At 40.6% G+C, this 25608-nt stretch overlaps 1 protein-coding gene across 5 annotated transcripts in view; it reads left to right on the top strand.

The window, feature by feature from the left end:
• JAZF1 (JAZF zinc finger 1) overlaps positions 1 to 25608 on the top strand; it is a 1846146-nt gene that overhangs the window by 1214402 nt on the left and 606136 nt on the right. For all 5 annotated transcript variants that reach the window (XM_044066805.1, XM_044066806.1, XM_044066808.1 and 2 more), the window contains exon 3: positions 9325 to 9521. In XM_044066805.1, the coding sequence (XP_043922740.1) occupies positions 9325 to 9521 (197 nt within the window). The remainder of the gene's footprint in view (positions 1 to 9324; positions 9522 to 25608) is intronic.

Here is a 25608-nt window from a genome sequence, read left to right on the forward strand (position 1 = left end):
CATGAACGTAGTGTGCAGATATGTAGGTGCATGTTATACATTACATTCAGAATACCACCAGCGAGTACTGCAGTGGATTAGCATGATTCATAGACATGAATCATGGTAGTCCCCAGTGACATACTACTCCATTCCTTTTTTTTTTTTTTTTTTTTATGAACTGGACTGTCCATTTAGTGCATTAATGTATACAAGGTGCTGCTGTTCTCAGGTTGGAATGGAACACTGGGCAGCTGATGGTGCTACTAAGAGTAATGATGCAAGGCAGTTAGTTAAGGTGTTGTGCACCTTAACAAGTAGCTATATGTAGTCATTTAGTAAAGCAGAATGTACTTTATCCAACTGCATTATACAGCATTCCAGACTGATTCATAAAGAAATTACTATCTTATGCATGAAGCACACCAATGTCGTTACCATACCATGATAATAAGGCAGTCTGGTGCTGTGGAGCTCTCGGTGGGTTTGCAGTATCACTGTGTGTTGGGGGGAGGGCAGTGACGAGGTTCTATGAGAGCTAGCAGGTTTGCCTGCATAGTAGGGGATTTTGTTGCTAGGAAGGATTTCCCTACCATGCAATGGAAGAATTTTCTTTTTTTTAATAGCTGTAATATTTTGCTGAATCCTATCTACTGATCAGAATATTAGTAGGAGGGGGACTCCTTGTTGGGAGAAGTGCAGTACCATTACGTTGTATGTGTTCCTGTCCCAGAGGTTACAGCATTGGAACACAGAAGTAGATGATGTTGCCTTCCTTTATAGCATACAGCTGAAGATGAAGTGTTGTTTGCATATGTACTCCATGCATGGAGGAAAGCGTTAACACAGTGGTGCAAGATCATGTACTGCGGTCTTGCCCCCATTGTGTTCACATCTTGGTGAAACTCTCAGCCTTTAGTACACAGGTACACCATTTACCAGTCCTTTTGCACTTTGCACCACTGATTACGAACAGGGCCCTTACAAATAATGCAAAATTGTAACTGCACCACTGATTATGAGTAGGGCCCTTACAAATAATGCAAAATTGTAACTGCACCACTGATTATGAGTAGGGTCCTTACAAATAATGTAAAATTGTAACTGCACCACTGATTACGAGTAGGATCTTTACAAATAATGTAAACTTGTAACTACACCACTGATTATGAGTAGGGCCCTTAAAAATAATGCAAAATTGTAACTGCACCACTGATTACGAGTAGGGCCCTAACAAATAATGTAAAATTATAACTGCACCACTGATTACGAGTAGGGCCCTTACAAATAATGTAAAATTGTAACTGCACCACTAATTACAGGTAGGGCCCTTACAAATACTGTAAAATTGTAACTGCACTACTGATTACGAGTAGGGCCCTTACAAATAATGTAAAATGACATGCTTCCTAGGAAACAACAAATCGTTTTTCCATTCCAGTATTCCCTTTCCGCATCCACTAATTCTGTTTGTATAGAATGCACTGTACTCAAGAACTGTTTTCAGCTACCAGATTCTTAATCTACAATAAGTAATTACTTTTTCTGTGGTTCTTATTAATGTTTTTGTGGCCCATGTGAATGTGTTTACAAGCTTTATGAAGCATGAGTTAACTCTGATTTTGTACATGAAATGCTTGTATTGTAGGATAGCCTTATGCCAATGAATCCTTATTTGTGAGAGATTGTGTGCCGAATTAACTGTATGAACCAGCACTGCTGATTAATACAAATGTGACTGTGTAGTCATAAACCTGCTGTAAATATGCTTTGGATTTGTAGATGATCATTGGTTTTAGCTTAGTTATATCATGTATTCACATTTTTAAGAATACACCCACTTCAGGGTGGCACCTACACCCTTGAGAAAACAGCATATAGTTGGCAACTTTCACTTATTCATTTATTTATTTATTATGATTTGTACTGCGAGGCCATCTTACCATGCATTTTCCTCATTTTGCAGAAAGTCATGAAAGAGTTAAGATGTCTGTAAGAATAACTGCAAAGTTAGAATTCTGACAAAATGTGATGTGCATTGTCATCCTGCAGATAAAGATGATGAAAACATCTAACAATATTAATAAATAGATCTATGCAATCCTTCTACACTATCCCTCTCCACGAAGGAGGTAACTCCACTGACCCTTCAAACTACCTAACCATTGCCATTCTGTCCCCACTATCTAAGATACTCGAAAAATGCGTCCACACTCAACTTATGAATCACCTTCTCAATCAAAACTTACTCACCCCTACCCAACATGGCTTTCGCCCCTATCACAGCACAACTACTGCTCTACTATCCTTCACTCACACCATATCCGAATCTCTGGACAACAATAAACTTACTTCCTGTCTCTTTCTTGACCTCTTCAAAGCCTTTGATACAGTGTCTCATCCACTACTATTATCTAAACTCACTAACTTTCACTTCTCCACCCCCACCCTCAACTGGTTTGCTAGCTATCTGTCTGAACGCAAACAATCCGTTAAATGGCTCTCTTCCCCTTCTCCCTTCTTACCTCTCTCTACTGGTGTGCCCCAAGGTTCCATCTTGGGTCCCCTCTTATTCAGCATCTTCACCAATAACCTTTTCACTTCATGCCATCAGTCCTCACTTATACAATATGCAGATGACTCCACGATCATTTCTACAGCCAACAACATATCTGACCTACACTCCCTAACCCAAACAGCTCTACTATCCACTGAACAATGGCTTTCAGAAAACTTACTGATTCTCAATCCTACTAAAACCAAACTCTTACTCCCCCACTCTCTTAATCATCATAAGTCCTCCTTTGTCATTAAGTCATGCAATAACACAGCTATCCTACCTGACACCCACACAAAACTCCTTGGAGTCATTATTGATGACGAATTAAAATTCAGTCAACACATACAGCAATGTATAAAGAAAACACATCAGAAATTACGTCTATTATACCGAAACAAAAAAATATCTCAGTCCCGAAGCTAGACTCACCCTAGGACAAGCACTCCCCCTCCCCTCACTCCTCTATGCTGCTCCAGTTCTCACAAATATCCAAAAAACTACCCTGAATAAACTCCAACAATCCTACCACAAAATAGCCAGATTCATTACCAACTCCCCAAACAACACACACCACTGCATTGCTTTGAAGTCTCTACAATGGCTAGAACTCCCACAACTACTACATCTCTATCAATTTCACATGTTGCACTCTGTGCTCTTTAAACCATCCTACTGTCCATCCTTATCTCTCCTTGTCTCTGTCTACACCCCATCTCGACCCCTCCGCACCTCTAATCAACAATTGCTTGATATTTACCACCCAAATAAGTCAGTAGGTAAGCTACTCTACAAACACTCTGTGGCCCAAGCCTGGAACAAACTACCCCTTGACATTCGCTCAGTCTCTCACACCCCACTATTTAAAAGAAAACTAAAGACTCATTTACTCAATTCCAGAATTTGCCCCTGCTATGACCCTACATAATTCTCTCCTCCCCCCACATTGGAATCACTCCATCTATCCTTGTCATACTTCTGAACTTTATCCCCACCAGTACAGTTACATAGCAAAAAAAAACCTTGTGCTGCCATTAACTATTGTTAATTTTGTTTTGTTTGTTATTTACTACTGTATTGTTTTGTTTTTTGTTTTAGTTCTGAAATGACTAGTTTTATTTCTATTGTTTGCTGTACCTGTATATTACTGTAGTGTTTTTTATTGTACTATCTGGAGCTGTTCTCCTCGGGTCTCCACTGAACATGGGACAAAATCCCAGTTGGACTAACCCGGTCAACAAATGTCAATAAATAAATAAAATAAATTACAAAGATTTGTCTCTAAGGTGTTTTCAGGGCAATTTCTGTCAGTGTTTCACTGGTTAAACAACTATTATGAGTAGTGGAAATGTTAGTGGGACTGTTCATTTACGGACCACCTGAACTTGTTAACCTAACAACAGGTGTGTTTGGCTTAGGTGACAGTCTTTATCTTTACATTTATAGCAACACTTATAAAACTTTAGAGAGCAAGTTTTGTAAAGGAAAGAAAAGCTATCTGTTAGGTTTGTACTCATCAGGAAGCCGAAGTTTGTAGATAGCAGATATTAACATAGTGATGGCGACTACGTTTTTTTCCTGATTTCTTTATATGTCTGTGTATTCCTATTGCCTTTTGTAGATATTTGCAAAGATAATAGCCTCCTAAAACAGGTGTGAGTTACTACAGTGTTAATTTGGTTACTGTGTTGTGCATGGTAGCATCTGACATGTTTTTACCCAGTTGTCTTTATTTAGCATGCTGCACTGATCCAGTTAGGAGATTCGTCGTACTTTTGCCTGACTGATAAGTATCCACGAGAGTGTTATGGGTAGTTAAAATTAGAGTTCCTTTTTCTTCATCACCTTTTATTGTACACAGTGTTATCTGTTCACATTTCTTTACTTTTGTTGTATGAAGAATAAAATGACAACTGCAAAATACAAACTGTACATATTTATTTAGTCTTTCTTAACTAAGGTCCATGGAGTACACAGTGATAACTCAGGTGCTTTTTGCTGGACTTTACTCTTTCTAGAGTGCAGATGCAAGTGGCAACTTGGGAAGCTAATGCTCTCTTTGTTCTGGACTTCAAACTTGTGAAGCAGGGCTTGGAGTTTGCATAAAGAATGTAGCTCATTTGCAGATCTTGCACTGCCGGACAGTATTGCACAATATGCAGACAGTGTAAATACTGACTGGTGAAGTGTCATGCTCAAGAGTTACGTAGTAAACAAATGCATATTGTTGAAATCAAATAAGTACTGTCGGATGAAATGTGCCATGCAACTTTAATCTTCTCTGCTAACCCGCCCTGCTGAGTTTTACTAGCAACTACAAAATAGGATAATTTCCTGTAGTTTCATGTGCTTGTTTTTACTGACAGTGTAGAATTATGGAAACGTTAATGACCCATTTAAAAAGCTGCATGCTGCAGAACTGGGTCTGCACCCCATAACCTCCAACTGTGGGCTGAATAAAAGTAAATCAAAATTATTTTTCTATCTCATTCACTCTTCATTCTAATCTTTACCTGCTTAAATCTTACAGTACCTGCACACATATGCATTCTATCCCATCTCACAGACTTGTGTTTGTGGCTAAATCTTTAACCACTGCTGGTCCAAAAACTTGAAATGCCATTCCTTGCAATATCAGTTGCCTTGTGATCTTCTTCCTTAGAGAAAATGTCAGGGCACAGGAACTCTGAAGTCCTTCCTAAGATTAAACCCCAGGGCACAATGCTCTTGCCAGTCTGCTTAATAGTGTCATATTCAACCATTTCAGCTTTTCATATCATGTGCTAATAACATTAGTCCAGGTACAGTAGCCCATTGTATGTAATGGTGCTTTGTAACTGGAATTATGGTAATGCTAAGATTTATGCTTATTTGCTAATTTTCTTTTGCTAATTCTTTTGAGCGGGTAGATAAACTAGGATATAGGAGTCCCTTTCAAGAGCTAATTACAAAAAAAAACAACTCTGGAATAAAATGCATAACAAGAGCAATACATGTGACAGGAAATCAATACTGGGCAGCATTAGAAACTGCTGAGACCAAAGTTATTCAAACAGAGCTCTATGAAAATCAAAGACACAAAATCTATGTATTTATATCTATATCTATCAATGCATAAATATATAATAGATTATATATATTTTTCTATATCTTTACACTAAGATACAACTGTAAGAAACAATATAATTTGATCAGATCCACATTATCAAATGATTGAATGAATGGGATGTTCTAGAGGTTCATAAAGCTGATATTCACAAAGTCCTGCGTAGTCTGACTGCTGTAGTAAGTGACCTCTAAAACTGTGTTTTGGGGCATTTCCTCCACATTGGGGTAGTGCAGGAAAGTACACTTCAGTTATAAAAAAAATCACAAATTAAATTAGCAAAAGTTAATGTATCATAATGGTATATCAGACAGCTGTAAAGATTATGCCCTTAAGAATGAGCAAAGTATGTTTGATTTGAAGTTAAAGTGTACCCAAATGAATGATTGAATAAGTAAGGATTATACCATGTTATGATGTATCTCATTTTTCACTCCAACCTGCTCCCTTTCTGTTCTTCATGCGGGTACTTATTGACTTTTTCCTGTCCTTCTGATACATAGCACACTTTAGTATTTTTGCTGGGCATTAAATCTGCCCCACATATATAATCGGATTTTATTTGCTGTTATCTGAATACTGGTATAGCCGTTGCTGAGCTTGTCATTTTATATAATTGTTAATGTACTGCTGATTATGTCTTGTTCTTCTGTGTTCTGCACCTTACCACTATATACACAAAACTAGGTTTTCTAAGCTTAATCTGGCACTCATGTTACTACAGGTCTGAAATGTATAAGGATGGTTTTGTTATATAGGGAAAAGGAGCATGGCAGGCTCTGCATAAAGCTGTAAATGTAGCTGTAGAACGGCATGCTTTTTCAGTATGCACATCAACAAATGGATCTTACATGTAGCGAAACTACTGTGGATATACAGAGACAAGCAAGTGCTGTTCTGATTTTGAGGAATTCAGTATAGCACAAAACATAGTCATTTCATTCTGACCAGGTAGGCCTGGGACTGTCACATTTCTTGTCCTTGCTGGGTGGTTGTTTTGCAGTGGAATCTTGGCATACGGTGGAGGAGATGTATTCCTACATGCTAGGATGCATAGTAATAGTTTCCCTTTGAAATTGGAAATAACTTAATTTGGGAAGCTAAAAAAGATTATGAAGTCCATAGTACTGGTTTCAGAAATTATGTCTGTATTTGTTTTATTTGTTGGTTTCATAATAAGCTTTGGGAGTTTTTACTTTCATTATGCATACACAACTAACCCACAAAAAAGGCCAAAACAGAAAATTATAATGTTGCCTACAACACTTGAATACTTTTAGATGTGTATGATTTGCTATAGCTGCCATAGCTACTACAGGAAGCGTAAGTCCCAAAAAATACTGATGGGCACTTGAGTTTAAGGATGATGATGGAGGGAGGGAGGAAGTTGGAGAGAAATATTTGAGTGTGCAGAAGTTATTACCTATGTTGATGTGCCTAGTAAGAAGTAAAAACAAGAAAACAAGAGACAGCTAGCTCACTGCAACCTTGTAAGAAGGAGGCTGTGTCTAACACTGGTAGCCTTCAACCCGTTTTCCTACATAATGAGTTTGAAATACCGTGAAATTAAGGAACTTTTATGAAATGAGAGTAAAAAGGTATGTTTGACTGCATGGCACAGATGGTTATAGAACCCTGATTGTGACCTAAGCAACCAGGGTTCACTTAGTGGCCCAGAGAGCCTGTCATGGAGGAGTAAAAGGGCATGGTCCACTTGCCTTCTTTGGAGGTGGTGAAGGGCTGCTTGCACTCAGGGTCACACCGGGGGATGTAATTTCATTATTAGAGACAGGTAAAACCACCAGTTGTGCAAGGTTGCTTGAATGAAATACACCTTGCAGAAGTGAGGGGGACACCCTTCACTGTTAGCCCATTGCATATCCCCTCCCCTCCTCTGTGCTTTGCTGTCTGAATGATGGTTTCTCCCAGTTTACCCTCACCCCATTCATGGGAAACAAATGGGCCAACTGGCCTTCTCGAAGGAGGCTAATGATCCACATGTAGCAGGGGCAGAAATGAGCAAAAAAAAAAAAAAAAAGAGGGGGGGGGGTTGGAGGCATAGAACCAGACACTTAAAGATTGGAAATAGTAAAAGAGATAAGAAAGCAGTTGCACATTTTACAGTATTTGGATTGGATAAAAAAAAGATGGGAGAGGGTTGAGATAATAGATCCGTAGGCTGACATTATGCTGTCAAGTCATTTTCAAGTCTACAAAATAAATTACAAGGACTATGTGTATTGTTTCTGACTTTTTTTATTATCTTTATGCATTATAAGTAGGATTACGGTGTATGCATGCTTACTGCACACAAAATGTATCTGTAGTATAAATATGCACTGTGACTCTCATCCATAAAGATGAATTTGCCCTTATGGAGGGGTAAAGCTATGGTAACCATATTCATAGGACAATATAAAAAATTTACCAAACCAGATACAGAAAATGTGAAGGTGTTTTAATAGTTCCTCATTTTTAGTGAATGATCAAGTTCCTTACATGATCAGCAGATGACAATGGTGGGAGGCCATTGATCTCCAGCTTACAAAAACAACCTGCTCAAAGCATATGAGAAATAGGGTGCTACTACAAACTCAGTGAATATGAGTGCACCAAATATTAAATATAACATGATAAATCTGACATGTTGGATCTAAATACACATCAGAGGTGATGATTCAAAAAGTAGCAGTCTGTTCCATTTTTTTCTGCTGCCAGTCACCTCATTTAGGACTGAACTGATGCTGTTTGTCAAAGGTTCCAACCCAGCAGCTTCAGCTCCCGTCTTTTTTTCATGAAATTTTAAACATGTAGTATTTCTATATCCCACCCCAAACAAGCTCTTAACAGATTCTTGCTGTACAATAAAAAAGTGCTTTCAGCAAAGTACAGCTCTGAGAGTTTCAGAAATCACCAAGAACATATATTTGGGCCTTCATTACCTTTTGCCTTAACTCCCAGAAACCAAGGAATGGATTACTCACTCCGCCTGCATGCAAACAACTGCTTGTCTGATGACTGGCATAAGGGAGCAAGTAAATCTGAATAACTTTGCGGTTTGCCAAAATGTATAGATTGTTACAGAGACCTGTGGTTTATGAAATCTGTGCAGTGCAGTAAGTGATTTCTTATTTAGCTTTTGGTTTGCTTTGCTAGGATAACGAGTGACATGTTTTCTGAGCATTGCAGCCAACAAGATTTGTTGTGCTGCCATCTTTACAGCAGATTGAAAGAAGTCATATAATTTAGGCTCTCCCTATTTCCATATAATATATAAACGTATGCAGTACAGAAGACAACTGTGATTCAGAACTGAAGTGACAAGGTCAGAAGGTTAGAGAGAAGGATCTTCTTTACAGTCTGTTGTGTTTAATGTTCTGCTTAAAGATAACCTGTTGGCTAGATATACAGCAAGTGTCTGAGCAATGTAATCATTTCCAAATAAATCCTAATACTGTGACACAGGTCATATACCACGGGTGTAATCCTAAAGCACATTCATTATTACGTATAAGACATCAACAGCTTTACACATACAGCCATACCTAACTGCTTTTCAGTAAAAAGGGATATATCATCTGCGAGCTTTGAAATAGCATTAGATTACCAGGGATGTAGAGCTATCTATCATAAAGAATTTGCAATTACTTCTATATCTTATCTGTACTTTTTATTGTTGCAGATTTATGACCGATGCTGCACGCCGTGAGCAAGAATCTCTTAAAAAGAAGCTGCAGCCAAAACTGTCTCTGACATTATCAAGTTCTGTTTCCCGTGGAAGTGTTTCTACACCACCCCGTCACAGCAGCGGCAGCCTTACACCACCTGTCACCCCTCCCATAACCCCTTCCTCTTCATTCCGCAGCAGCACCCCAACTGGTAAGTGTTCTCCATTAATTGCATTAGAAAGTTTGAGGCTGAGAGTTGCAGGGTATTGTACTACTTACAGTTCGCCTGCAAATCTGTGAAATTCTTAGGTTGTGAGCATCCTTTCCTTGTTTCTTTGTCTTTCATTGCCTTCCTCCCACACACAATTTGTCCCAAAACTGGTAACTGTCCCTATTGCTGTAGGCCAGATCCAGTGTGTTTACTCCTTAATGTATGATTTTAAGTTTTAGTATATAAAAAGGTTACTTATTTTAAATATTTTATTAAGGCAAGAGTATTGACTTGAGACTTTCTAGGCATGCATGTAAAACTATAGGAAGGTGAAGACAAGCAATATATTGATGTTGAAGGTTGGTAGCATATGCCGCACCCAGAAGTCTGTGGGATACAAGTAAATATAGACTTGTTTAGTTATGGAGATAGAATTATAGATATATTATTAGTATACATTTTGGACTTGCATAATACTAACTAAACCAGCCGTTGTCCTTCGGTGGTTAATAACCTACATCTCTTCTGCTATGTGCTTAACTTCGTCCTAATCAGATATGAGCTGATGACCTCCAGGAACTGACTACAGTAGAAGAGGCCAGTAGAGGGGCAAATAAAGGCAAGCAATGCTTATGTCCTATTGAGGTATGACTGGAGGAGATTTTTAACCTTACAGTACAAGTAAAGACATTCACTTGTACCAGCAAGTCACAGTTATCACAGCACATGTGCACACACTCAAGGTCATTCACAACAGAGTTGCTCAGATCTCAGCTAGGGCCTGTCGACCATTCTCTCCCAGAAAAGGCAAGCAGATCCTTTTGAATGCTTTAACTTAGCATTTCTCCATCCCTTTCAGTGCCCAAGTCATTGCCTGAATCTTACTCAGCAGCATTACAGGTGGAAGTTTGCCCATTGTAGTAGTAAGCACATGTTATCAGGGTGGGATAATGCAATGACTGCTGTCTGTCTGCTCATCTGCATAAGAGGAGATTGATAAAGATACTCAGCAGTCCAGGTGTGGGATGCAAAGTGGAGAATTGCATTAGTGACATGGAATATGGATCAGGAATGCAATTGGAAGTAACGATGTGTGACAGTTTACCTACGGTAATTTGAGTCATTTTAGCTTGAGTTTCATCTCATTGACTTTTTTATACTTACTATTAAAAAAGACAAAAAAAAGCATTTCTACAGGGAGGTGCCCCACTGTCCAGGGCTTTGCCTCCTACACCCATCCTATTTACACAAACTCCATCTTCACAACAGTGGGGAAGAGTAAAAAAAAAAAAAAAAACACATCAGTGTCGCACACATTGCTCAGTAAAAGTCAGCCAGCTTTCAACAAACTGAGCTCCCTGAATTCTTAATGCAGGATGGGGCTGTACCCCCACACCCTCATTTCTTATATATGCCAACTTTAAGACTGATGTGTTGAAGAACAGGGAACACTCTGAGAAACAGCAGGCATGAGCCTAATGTATGTAAGTCTGTATTTTTACACTTCCAGTCTTGCTGCTCCAAGACTGTCACATTGGAGTCTCAGAATTACAAGCAATTACTGAAAATACTGCAAAAAGCTGCTCAGTAAAACTGCAGTCCTCCAAGTGTAGGGTAGCTGATGCATGACTCATTCAGCATATCTGAATATGTTTTATCAAAATGAAACAGTACCTCAAGAAAACATATGTAGGAATGCAGTGCTAAACCACTTGAGAAGATAGTGGTGCCTGAGCTTCTCTTCTTTCCTTTTAGCAGGACATCAAGTCAATAGTTACCTGATTAGAACTTTTATTTTATCTAGTGCACAGATCTTTACACTAAGGTACATTTTGAAGTTGAATAAATTCATTAGAGGGCATAGCCCACACTGTATGAAGTTATGGCAAAATCTACAAAAAAAAAATAAATAATGCCCTTTTGGATGGTGTTCAGTTGTTTGAAATATAGATCAGTCTAAAGCCTATCATTTAGCTGTCCTGGAGCCTTTCCTGCCTAGCTGATTCCCTGAAAAATATATACATGTATTGTAAACAGATACTGAGCTGTGATTTAGCAACCCATAGTTCATTGACAGCAAAACATTGAATCTGATGTTGTTAATCTTCATTCATTCCTTACTGATGGGTTATCGGTTCTGTCCTCGGAACCGAGCCGGCCTCATACCAAGCTCGCATCAGCCAAAAACTCTTGAGCCAAGATCCTACCCAGAATGCTCTGCTCCCTGTTACCTCAGATCTTGTTTGCCACGTTTGCTGTACACCCATGTCAAGCCACTCTCTCTCAGCTAAGTGAACAATTTTTTGAAAGTTTTTATAGTGTTAGTGTTTAAAAAGTTTTCAGTCACTTATTATCTCTATACTCCTACCCTATCGTGACTTTAGGACTCTCTCCGTAGAGCTTTTCTTCCCTTTATTACCCTTTTCTTACATTTGAGATAATTCTTCATTACCATCGTTGGTAATCCTTCTGTTCTCTCTTCTTACCCTTCTGGGTAGCTTTCCTAACTCCTTGGTACTGTTGTTCTTCTCTACATCATTATGTCGGACAAGAAAAGTAATATTGGTTTCAAACAATGTACGGAATATAGCTGCAAGTTACCGCTTTCTGATTACCATGATTTATGTGTCTATTGCTTGAATGTCTTCTGCCTTTTAGTAGATTCCCTCATGTGGGATTTGTAGAAATTTTTTGACCAGGACTCTCAATGAAAGAAAGAACAAGTTAATCCTGAAAACTCCTTTCTGTGAGGCTATCTCTGGGTTGGAGGGCTCACCCCCTCCTGCTAAACCCTGTAAGAGGAATTCTTCTTCTTCCTCCTTGAGGTCGCTCACTTCATCTCTCTCTGGAGATTGCAAGGAGTCGAGTCACAAAAAGGTAAAAATTTCCAGCCTGGTGCTGCTACCTGTGGCCCTTTCGTCCCCAGACTCGACACCACCCCAGTTGATTCTTGCTCCAGCTATGTCCTCTTTATCACCACCAGCACCAGAGTTCCCAGTGCAGACACTTATGACCCCAACAGGTTCATCGCAGCTTTTATTGGCACTGTCTCTACAGGTACAGTCTCCTTCAGCACCGTTGGTGCAAACTCCTTCAGTCCCGAATTTGGCGATACTGTCCTCTACGGTGCAGACACCTTAGACACTGACATGCTCTTCAGTGCAGTCTTTTTCGGCACTGTCGTTACCAGTACAGACACCTTCCTCGATGGCACCATACTCATCGGTACAGACATTTGCTACACTGCCTTTACGGTGCAGATACCTTCGACTTCTATGGCGTTGCCTTTGTCGGCAGATAACCTTGACACCATTCTCCTTGGTGCAGACACCCTTGGTTCTGGGCTCTGAACCACACAAACTAGCAAAGACTAAATATTCTCATTTGTTGGACGCCAGTATAGCCCTTTTTTAGAAAGGCCAGAATCGCCTTCAGGTTTCTCAATGAGGTTGACCAGAAGCCTCTCTGAACAAGATGTGTTGCAGCTTGTCGACCAATTGCTTGTGGCCAGGAGTCTCTCTCAACCATCTAAAGCTACATTCCCTCTTCCAGGTGACCATATTTCTCCACAGACTCCAACGTGCACTCATCCTTCGACTTCCACGGAAGCATCGAAGCCCCTTCCTCCAACAGCAACTTCCCTTCCTCCAACCTCAGTAGTGGACCTCATTTTGGAGCCGGAGTCGTCCTTGTGGCCCTCAGGGTACTCGGCATCGGGCTCTTCTCAGGCTAGTTGCTGTGCCGTGGGGGAAGGCATTCTTGGTTCCACGCCAATTTTTTCTATGGCACTCTCCAGGAATCCTCCTTCCCTCATGCTCCACAGCCCTCTTGAGACTCCTGGTCTGGTGGTCGGCTCTTCAAAGCAGGGTGTGACCCTGGTTCTGAGGTTGTCGTGCTCGGTTCTGGGCTCCCATCTCTCTTCAGGCAGGCCAACCTTTCAGGCCATGGAGAGGGCACTTGCCTCCGCTGGCAAACCCCCCATGTCGGAACCCCCCCTCTGTTCCGCAACTGTCGCAAGCCACAACCATCCGACACTGGGCATAAGGGCCTCGGGTTTCTTCCCCTCAGGAGACTCCCTCTTTGCAATCTTCCCCAGAGCTCCCCACTGAAGAAGGCCCTCGCAAGGTTTTGTGCAAGAGGAAGCACATGGACACCAATAAGGAGTCTTTGACCGAAGATATAGACTTTGATGATGGGGAAGGGTCCCCACGGTCACCCTCTGATGAGGTGTCCTTTGGTGACATCCTCGAGATCCTAAGACAGAGGGGTGATTGGAAGTCCTCCAACCCTTCCTCAGAGGAATCCGTATTCCTGCAGGCCTTTCGTGCCTGGCCCCCTACTTCCTGGGTTGCCCCGCCGGTCGATGAGCTTGTCCAGCTCATTGCCCAGCGTGCATGGAAGGCTTCTGACACCCTGAAAGCTATACCGTGGAGGCCGGACAAGATCTTATTTCCCCCAGTTGAGCATCCCCATTGGTTAAAAGGTCTTCCAGTAGATGCTATGGTAGTGGAGGCTGCAACCAAAAAAGACTAGGCAGAATAGAGCCAGATTGTCCATCCACCCAACAATGAGTCCCGGGTAACAGACAGACTCTGGAAGCATGTGTTTGCTTCATCGACCTTCGCCGCAAGGTCCTTGAACTACTTGGCACACTTTTCAAGGCTCCAGAGGAACCTTATCAACCAACTCTCTGAAACCTTGGCAGGAGCTGATTCTGATAAGGTCCGTGACAATGTTGCTTCTCAGACAGCAACCCTAGAATCCATATCCAATTCTTCCATGTGCCTTATTTCACATGCAATGGAAGGAGCAGCTAGAGCAGCAGGTGCAGGTATAGTCACGAGACAACATGCCTGGTTCTGCTTTTGCGAACTCCTTTAAGGCTTCCTTTATGAACGCCCCCATCAAGGCCGCTTCATTGTTTGGCCCTAAGGTTAAAGATACGCTGGCAAGGTGCGAACAAGATGGCAAGACCCTATCTGCCGTTGGTGTCTGACACTCCACTCCTCAATGATTCTACTCTAGAAATCAGAGGAGCGGGAAGATGTGGCACAGACAATCACAGGGCTGTTTCTGTGACACATGTGCCAAGTTCTCCCCTAGAGGCAGAGGGGGAAACTTCAATGGAAGACTCCCCTTTCGGGGCAGGGGAGGTTCGCAAAACCGGGGTTCCAGAAATTCTTTCTCTGGGCAACCCTACCAGCGCTCCTGAAGTGTTGCCCGACTGCTCACCTCTGGAAGCAGTCAGGGGTCAGTTTTCCTTGTACCCCACTGCCTTGCAAAACATAACCACCAATTCTTGGGTACAATGGATAATATCCAGAGGCTATCGCATCCCCTTCCATCTCTGTCCCACCTCATCCAGAGACTTAACCGACATCTCACCCAGTCAAAGGGAAGCAGCAACACACGAAATCTGAAAGCTGCTACAAAAAAGACTCATCCAAACGGTCCCCCCAGACCAGGTAGGATCTGGTTTTTACTCGAGATTCTTGTCAAAAAAGGCAGTGGACTGGAGACCGATTCTGGATCTCGGCACACTGAACAAATATGTAAAAACAGAGAAATTCCGGATGGTCACGGTTCAGTCTATCCTTCCATTTCTGGAAGAAAATGATTGGATGTGCTCCGTAGATCTTCAGGATGCATGTTACCATATAACAATGAATAAGCACTCGAGAAGATACCTCCACTTCTGCATAGGAGACAGTCACTACCAATTTCGAGCACTGCCCTTCGGTCTCTCTACAGCCCTCAGAGTGTTCACCAAATGTATGGCAGTGGTCATCGCTCACTTGCGACTTCAAGGATTCCAGACGTTTCCATACCTAGATGGCTGGCTCCTCACATCCCCCACCAAACATCTACTGGAAGAAGCCCTTGACTACACTCTTCTCACAGCACAATGCCTGGGAATCACTATAAACTGGGAGAAGTCCAACACGACCTCAACACAATCTTTAGAATTCATCAGGGTTCTGTTGGACACAAGGAATTGCACAGCATCTCTTCCGGGTCACAGACTTCAAAGAATAAGACAACAGGTTCAACCGCTACACTGTCACCACAAATCATCTGCTCGGTCCATACTCCAACTCTTGGGGTCAATGGCAGCCTCGATCACCATTGTTCCTCTGGCCAGATTCCACATGAGATTCTCCAGTGATTACTTCTCACTCAGTGGCACCCTTTACAACATCCTTTGTCCTTTCAGGTAAGTGTAACTCAGAGATGCAAGCAAGATTTGCTCTGGTGGACATCTCGAAATCCCCAACAATGGTCCCGCCCCTTTAGCCCCCATCAGCCGAAAGCCACGGTGACCACGGATGCCTTCCTGATGGGGTGGGGGGGCTATGTCAGGGAAACTCGGTCCAAGGCAACTGGTCAGAGACAGAGGCCAATTTGCATATCAATGTCCTAGAACTGAGGGTGGTGCTATTAGCGTTGGAAGCATTCCACTCCATCCTTCCATCAGGGACTATTGCGATCCAATCAGTCATGTCAGTGGTCTGGTACATCAACAAGCAAGGGGGCACCAGATCTTATCCGTTGTGCTGAGAGGCCTTGAGAATATGGCAATAGGCGATAGCTTCTAACTGCAATGCACATTCCTGGGAGCTCCAACGTGATTGCAGACAAATTGAGCAGGTGGATTCTACAACCTCACGAGTGGTCCCCCAACCCTGTGATTTTCAACCACTGGGGCCAGCCTTGCTCCAACTTATTTGCCTCCGCAACCAACTCCAAGTGCAGCAACTACTTTGCCCTGATCCCCCCTCGAGGACAGTCACCGAGAAACACTCTAGTCTATGCTTGACCCTCAGGTCTGCTTTATGCCTATCCTCCTCTTCCCCTCACCTCTCAATTTCTGAAGAAAGCACGGCAGTTGAAGAGCAAAGTGATCCTCATTGCTCCATACTGGCCTTGACAAGTTTGTCCCCTTCCTCTGGCCTCACCTGCTAGATCGACCATGAATCCTCAATCCATCCCCAACGTTAATCTCCCATCCGCAGGGTCTCACTCACCCAATCTAACAAGCCTGAAGCTGACAGCTTGGTTTCTCCACTTCCTATGATTGCCAGGCAGGATAACCTCTCTTCCCCGGTGGGCAGTATTCTTATCGCATCTCATAAATCGTCCACCAGGCTAATCTATCTCAGCAAATGGAAAAGGTTCTCATTAAGGGCAGCGAATAAACAATTGGACCCCTTGTCAGCCCCAGTTTCAGTGGTTTTAGATTACTTATCACACCTTTTTCAATCTGGGGTGTCAGCCTCTACTTTTCGTGTTCATTTAGCTGCCATTTCTAATTTCTACATTGATTTTCAGGATTCTTCACTCATGTCACATAAATTCTGTAAGACTTTCATGAAGTCTGTGGGAACAGAACCTACAGATTGAAGTGTTGTTACACCCTTGATTTTTTACCTAAAACCTCCCTTTAGAGAACCAGTACAACCTTGGGATTTGGCCTTGGTTCTACAAGCCCTAACAGCCCCCACCTTTCAACCTGCATATTCATGTGATTTAAAGTACCTCTCTTGGAAAACTCGGTTTCTGGTTGCAATTACATCTGCCAGACATTTGTCAGAACTTCAAGCCTTATGCGTCAAATGTCCCTACCTTATTTTCCATAAGGATAGAGTATGACTGAGAACTAATTTTTCCTTTTTACCGAAAGTGGTATCAGAGTGGTCTATCAACCAGTCTATTGACCTCACAGTATTTTTTCCTAATCATTCTAAGAAGGGAGAGTATTGCCTGCATTCCCTGGATGTTCACAGGCAAGTACGATTTTATCTGGTCAGAACAAAATCTACCTGTAAATCAGACCAACTATTTTTCACCTTTTCTGGACCTAGACAAGGTCACCCTGTCTCAAAAGTTACATTGGCGTCACGGTTGAGAAATTACATTACCTTTGTCTACAACAAAAACAACATCACCTTGCCTCACAGAGTGAAAGCCCATTCTACAAGGTCTATGTCAACTTCAGCAGCTTTCTATGCTAGGGCTTCCCTCAATGACATTTGTTCGGCTGCAGCTTGGGCCAAACCCCATTCTTTTATCCTTCATTACAAATTGGATTTGGCCTCCAAAGGTAGAGCTTCTTTTGGTTCCATGGTGCTCAGGAATGTCCTTCCATGAGGGCCACCCAGGGATTAACAACATCAGATAAAGAAGTTATGTCTTACCATAACGTTCCATCTGTGTTGTTGATCTTTGTTCATTCATTACTCCCCACCCTCCATCCCCCTCTGGAGGTTCCTGGTTGATCTCATATACTCCTTTTTTGTAGGTCTGCTATGACCAGAGGTAGCCTCTACTTTTGTCTATCAACTTGCAAACTCGATCTGAGGTAACAAGGAGCAGAGCTTTCTGGGTAGCATCTTGGCTCGAGGGTTTTTGGCTGATGCGAGCTTGGTATGAGGCAGGCTCAGTTCCAAGGATGGAACAGATAACCCATCAGTAATGAATGAATGAAGATCAACAACACAGATGGAATGTTATGGTAAGACATAACTTCTTTTTCACAGTGTAGTGAGAGTCAGACATGGGCTTTAACACGGTTCCTGCAGGAGGTAAGTTCATCACTTTCCTGCTCCACCTCTAAAACAGGCTTTAACATAGGCGGGGGGGGGGGTGTAAGTGCTCCGCTCTGCAGTCCCCGAGTGTCACTGGGTTGAATGCTGATGTTTCTTTTTCAAGGAGCTGTGGATCACTAAACCACAACAAAACTACATTGCAGGATGCCATATTTGTTCTTGCTGTGTGCAACCTTGCTTTGCTGTTCATAAGGGTTAGCTGAGAAAAAAAAAAGACACAGAGTCCATGTGCTCTGCATAATCAGAATGCTTAGTGTACCAGGATAAGGAGGTGTGGATATGTAAACATAAATAAACACACTAGACCAACAGGCTCACAATGTGGATAAAAACATGTAAAACTGTCACTTACAAAACAGACAAAGTAAACTTGATTAAGCACTTTTGTCTTTTAACTTGGACATCAGAATCAAGGGTGTAACAACACTTCAACTCTTATGTACACATAATGCATAACTAATTAACATTTATAAGCTCATTCCTTTATAAACATTACAGGTGAAAACAGTATAACACTAATAAAATATATGCCCAACCAATATAAAGTATTATAAACTGTTGTTAGATTTCATCTTAAGTATAGGTTGTAAATTAATAACATCATTAATACCTGGGGGAAATTAGCCCACAGCCTTATCTGCCATTTAATAACACTGTGCACTGTTGGATTTTTGACAGTGATGCAGTTGTGTCTGATTACAGAACTAATTAGAACAGTTAGATGACTTGTTGGGGTGGGAGGAGATGTTAGTCACAGTGGCTGCTCTTTATCCTTGAAGAACAGGTAGGGATGAGGGTCACTGTGTAAAGTATACCTTTACAACCAATAGGGACAGAGCATCCTACTGCTGAGACTGAAAGTAAGTATACAACAGTGCATGTATGCAACTTTGTGTGTTAGTAGGACAAATGGATGCATGTTACCCCCTCCCCAGAGAGAAGTAAAATGATGCGGTCAACTTTTATGGGCTTTAATTATAGCTACAGTTATTCCTTTGCTTAATGTTACAGTAACTGTATCCTGTCAGAAGCTAAACCATGGCTAGATATACATGCAGAGAGGGACTAATAAGAATGCATTTTTGGGGCAAGCCAGGAGGAGTCCATATCCTATTGCAAAGACGGCATGATGGCATAATGTAATGTAAAAGGACAGTGGCAGGTAAATGGGGTTTAGGTAAGGCTTCAGTTGAATGGTCAGATGAAGGGAACAAACTGCTAATAAGAAGGATGCCATTATCAGTAGCTCAGCAGGTTGCACACTTTGGTATTAGGAAGATCAGAAGGATGTAGGTTCTGTTCCCACACCAGGTATCTGGATTGATCTTGCGGTGTTGACAACAGAGTTCACCAGTAAGGGTAACTTCACTCCTAAGATACCAAGCTTCAAATGGGATTTTAAACCAGCATCCCATCTACCTGACTTTATGGTTGAGTAAGTGGATGCTTCATCCCCTGCAGCACCTTAGTAATACATGCTAACCCTAACCTTATACCTTACCTTAAAAATACCCTTTCTGTAGCACTATTCAGACAAATTAGAGGCTAGTGTTATGGAGAGGTTTTAATGTACAGATTTCAAAATTAAATTGTTTCCTTTGGCAATGTTTTTCACGTTCAATTGTTAGGAATTTTTGATATTATGTATGTTCAGACTTATTTGCATTTTTTTATTTTTGACAGTAAGTTCATTCATACATAATGTAATTTTATATATATATATATATATATATATATATATATATATATATATATATATATATATACACATACAGAGACACATATGAGACTCAGCAATGTACAGCTTTACAGTTTGCAACAGATTAGAACAAGTGAAGGAGCAGTACAGAATCTTGTGTATAGCAAATAAATGGGCTGTATAAGTGAACGTTTCTCACTTGTCAGTGTGTGCCAACAGTAGAGAGAATTAATTATGACACTGAGCTGAAGCACACTTAGGGGGATGTGAAGTAGCAGTCACAATATTTTATTTGTACGAACAAACTGTCTGCAGCAGGAAGAAGTGGCAGAGCACTTCAGACATACATGTGCTTGACTTTAGCATCTATAACTACGAAGTCAAGGACTTTTACATTTCAGTGAAGTCACTGCATTTCAGTAAGTACTGACAGGGACACTAAACACTGTAATGTTTTTAGATGATTCTTTTATTCTTTAATTTATTCTACTTAGTCATAGAGCTCGCCTGATACTGACACTGACTTTACTTGTTGAAGGCACTTCTGGGTACCTGTATTCAGCTGTAGTATAACTGGAGGTCAGACTTAAGTTACTGGCATCGTGAGTTGGAGGCAAAAGTGAAACTGTAGCCCCGTGACTGCAGTGCTTCTACTATGTCTGTGAATTTATAAACAGTTTATTTTTAGAGAGTAGTGTACTGACATGTCACAATGGAGGCCCTCTCTTGTAAAAGTATGTTCCCCTTTTCAGATTAATGCTTAATACAGGACAAATGGGATCAAATGCAGAATGATTAGAAGCTGGACTGTTTGGAATGAGAGTATACGTCATCCATGGCTGGTGCTCTGCTCTTTGCTTTTCTAGGTTCAACCTTCAGATTTCCTATAAATTATAAGTTGAACTTTAAAACTGCCTTAACACTATGGCTGCTGTTTTTTTTTTGGTGGAGGGGGGGGAGTTCAAAGGTACTCTAAAATCTTGGTAAAGAAATGCACTTTTAAGGGAGTGTAGTAAATATGAGTTACAGCTTGCTGCTCTGTATTGCCAGCACCCGTCAGAGCATGCTATGCAGTAATTTTCTCTTTGGATACTAGGAGTAATTAGGCCATGGCAAGGAAGATAAATCACACATAAAAACCTTAGTTTTGTTGACAGTGGAACCTTAAAGTTGCATCTTTGAAAATACTTTTCTCACCAAATATTTCTCAGACCTGTGCTGTGTTGTTTGAACACCATGGACAAGTGAATTTTATTTACTAGGATAACAAGTAAGCCTTGAAGAAACATCTTTCAGGTTGATTATATCTAAATCTTAAGTAAAGAGTAGCTGCCAATTCAGACTTTACTTTTTCAGTGAACATTAGTGTAGTCAGAAGGAAATGTTTGTCTTCATTGTCTGCCTGCCTTTACAAGAACTATAACGACGTTAGATGCTTGTATGATGTATTGCTAATATGTGAGACTTTCTGTAGTTACCGAACTAACTTAGGTTTATGCAGTAATGTTCAATGCTCCAGAATGGTAACATATTGGGAAACTTTGTACATGTAGACAAAAACATTCTATTTGCATGTTTTTGTTTCATCCCATACTTTGGATTACTGATGTTATTCTGCATAATATTCCCAGTTTTAGCTTGTCATCACATTGCCTTCCCTTAAGTAGAGAAGCAAAACATTATTATACATTTAATTGGTAGCAGGCTCTCAGTTTTCAGCAGATATACTACATTTAAGGATCTTGAATTAAGGATAATTCTTAAAAAAAATTTAACACTAGCAGGACTTAGAAGCTACAACCCATTAGCCATCCCACTGGCATAGTGTCAAGACTTCCATTTATGTTTTCTGTGATCCACGACTGAGTATCAACTTAGATGCTTGAGGTCAAGTAGCCAGCATAAGCTCTCCTTCTTTGGGGTCAGAAGATATTTTTTCTTCAGCCAGGGGTACTCTCTAATGGAAACCAGAAACCAAGAATTCAAGGGCTGTCAGCTGCCACATGTTAGCAACAGAGAAGGCCAGAGCGGATATATAATGGTCACATGCATGACAGCACAGTGTGATACCCGTAATGCATCATTGCACAGAATGTGCCCTGGGTTTGGGCAGTTTTTACCTTAACATGTTCTGTTCCTTTGCAGAAAAGAAAACTCCTGTCTGTAGCTGCTTTATTATATGTCCCTGCCCAGCTCTGAAGAAGGTCATTTGAGAAGGGAGCAAAGAGCAGCAGTCGAGGACAGGGCAAAAAGAAAAGGAAAGGAGGTCCCCAGCTAGCTTGGCTACTCAGGGGTTAAAAATGATATGTTACAACGACAGGTATGGGGGTCCAGTCCTGGCCTCTATCATTTAATGTGTGAAGTTTTGCATGCTGTCTCTTTGTCTTTGTGTTTTCTGTGGATACGCCAGTTTAGTCCCTCCTCCAAAATACATTTTTTAATTGATTTTTCTAAGGCTGTTCATATATCTTACATATAGCCCTGAACTTGTAGCCTGGGTCATGACTAAAATAAGGTCTGAAACTGACTAGTTTATTTATCTGTCATTAAATAAATACATATTTCAGGTTAGCTTAACCTAGCAGGAATCAGCTGAAAGGGATGAGTGGCATGACCCTTGCTTTAAGTAAATGCTTCTCAACCATTAGCCTGTGTATGTAAGTCCTTATAGGATTAGTCAGCTTCTGTGCATTCATCTGATTTTCATGGTTTATTTATTTGATTTTGTATGTTCTAGCTGATACTTGTCTATTGGCTGCATAAGAAAGGAACAGCATGACCTTTTGCCTAAGCCCTGACTCTGACATGAAATCACACCCTGTTTGACAAAAGTGACATCAGGTTACCATACCTCTCAAATGTCCAGATTTTTAAAGAAAGTCTAATTTTTGTCCCATATGTTTGGTGTGTTCCTCACGAAATTTGTGGTGTTCTGACAAATCATTGAGGACTGAAGTCACTAAATAGTGACAGACATTCAAACTTCATATCCTTCAGATATTGATTACATAAATCCTGTTGTTATAGTACCTCTTAAGTACACAAAAACAATAAATAAAATTATCCCTGATTTTGGACTTGTGCTGATTTATCATTTACCCAATATTGTGTGATCAGGGAGTTGGTCTATATAAGCCTCCCATGTGAAAGGTGCAATGAGGCTTACCCCTTTGTAAACAAAGCTTTATCTAATTTTCCTTGCAGTTAGAGTGGCTGTATATTCAGGGAATTTCCATTAGGTAGTTCACTTGTGTTAAGTTCTGTTTTGAGAACTTTTAGTGGTAGTGGATCCACATATTTTCAGACTTTACTATTGTGAGCAATCCTTAATCTGTCCAAGTATCTGTCTAGTTTCTTCAGTGATCTTCCACATCTAGAGTATTTAATAATTGTTGATGCTGATTTTCCATATAGGACACTTCCTGCTACTCAGGTATATTTTTTCAGACTCTTCCATTCTGTATTTTCTTGGGACAGGACTGGCTGTAACAATTCTGGTTGTTCAACTTCCCTGGAGTTGAGATGCATTTGCTGTATGCAATTGTCTGTGATTTAATTCCTTCTGTGCAGCTTTCCATCTTTCTTATTAGATTATGCTCTTCAGCTTTGGGTTACAAGCCTTTGCATGGCTTTTGTATTCTTTCTGTGTGCTCTTTTTCTTTGTTTTCTGACCTGAAGGCAAAATACTTTATTTCCAGCTGATTTCTTTCCAGCATCTCCTTTACTTTGTGTTCATTTTCAGGCATCAGTAGTATAGATGAAGCAGTCAGTTTGCTTTTCAGCCTTTTGCCCACTTAACTGTTGAGGTGATGAGAGATTGGGTCCCTCAAAAGGAGTGTTTATAGATTCCAGATTCACAAGATTACATTCATTATTGCATGAGGTCTCTACCCCTTGTGCCATATTTGAATTATCTTTACAATTACGTCACTGGTCCAGACCGTGTACAGAAATGCATTCTTCCTTTGCTTTCACACTGTGAATTCCTAACTTCTCACAAGCTAGATGATCTAAAATAGTAAATTAAATTACTTCTTTAATTGCTGTAGTTGAAACAGGATCTTGTGTTTCTAATTTTTAGATTTGTGCAATGAATATGTTAAGAATTTGCATGCCTCTTTTTTTCTGCGCCTTTCAGCCCTAATGCTTTAAAAGTATCTTCAGACATAATCACATGCATATGCACAGCTGTCTACTATAAATACAGTGTTTAATATATTAATTCTCAGCTTGCCAACAGTCTGATTTGCACTCTTGTTACTGTTTTCTGATCCATTTTGGACTTTACAATATAAGTTCTTTTCAATTTAATGGTGCCAGCAAACATTTCTTTTTTATGTTTCTGTTCAACAGCATATATCTTTTTTGGCACACGTTTCTTTCTTTTTTCCCATTGTTTTGCAGATTGATACTTTCTACCACAGGTTCTGCAAAGCTGATTAATGGTAGGATATTCTTTTTTTTTCCTGTTTATTGCCACACCTATTAAACAAGGTTTGAATTTAAACTGCATTAAATTTCCTACACATCTTATAACTTATTTTTCTTTCTTTCTTCAATAACTATTGCAATGTATTCTCACTCTGTTTCTCATTTTTTTCCATTTATATTTTGCTCACATTTTATCTTACACAAATTTGTTTCCTTAATTTATTCCTTTAACTGTCTGTTAGCAGTGTTACTTACTCTACATACATCCACTGGTTTTGATAAGGTCAGGTCTGCTTCTCTTAATAGCCTGTCCATTGTTGGATAGTGCTTGTACCACAAAGTGTTCTATTTCTCATTGAAATTATGCAAGTCATTAAATGGTAAAGAAAGTTATTGGAGGTCTTGGGGCTGAAATGATCTCAACCACGTCTTAAATTTTAAATTGTTAAAGAGCCTGACACATGTCTTGATGGTAGATGTGGAATATAGATGTATAGTGGGCCTCAGGATGAACTGAATATCAGTTTAAGATACCTGATTCCAACAATCATCAGATTTCAGAAAAGGTGTTGAGATAGGCAACAGCATATTGGCCACGGAGGTCACCATGTATTGAGAAGTGTAATTGTTTACCTAATGAAGCAGTTAGCTAAAAATATATCATGGAGTATGGGCCCTATATTTAGCCACTGCTGGATCTGGGAGCTGAAGTCTTAAGTTGCAAGTGTCAGGAGGGACCACTGCAGTGTTATTTAAGCACAGGCTGAGGTCCCCAGTGAAACCTTTTCAAATGTTGATTTTGTTGATAGCAAGTATTTAAGCAATAGCTTTGAAGGTCAAAGTGGAGAAGGGTTTCCATGTGAAAAGCAGCAAACCATAACATGGGTCTATTCATCCTGAGAGAGAGGGCAGAGTAAGCCCAATTGTAGTGTTGCTGGTGTATTAGATTGTGCTCTTGCCTTTGATGCCTGTAACATAAAAATGTTGTGGGTGCTACTCCCACACCAGGTGCCAGGACTCATATTTCAGTATTGACACTAAAGTGCAGCATTAAAAGGGAGCTGCATTCCTGGGATGCTGTCCTTTAGATAAGATGGTTAACCAAAGTCTCATCTTCTTGAGTTGTTGATAGCTTAGGAGGATGTTAAAGATCTCATGGCAATCATCAGAAGAAAATGCAAGCGAATTTGCTTTGACATTTTCATAACCTTAAAATGCATGTGAAAGTTAGAGTGCATATAGCATGAGTAAATTACTTTGCTTTCTGGTAGCATTTTTTTTTTTGCAGTAATTTAAATACAAGTGTTTGTTAAAGTTTACCCATACCCTGGCCAGTGTCCCTTGTCTATAG

This window comes from Protopterus annectens, chromosome 3.part1 (genome assembly GCF_019279795.1).
Source record: "Protopterus annectens isolate FY-2018-M chromosome 3.part1, PAN1.0, whole genome shotgun sequence".
NCBI classification, from domain to species: Eukaryota; Metazoa; Chordata; order Ceratodontiformes; family Protopteridae; genus Protopterus; species Protopterus annectens.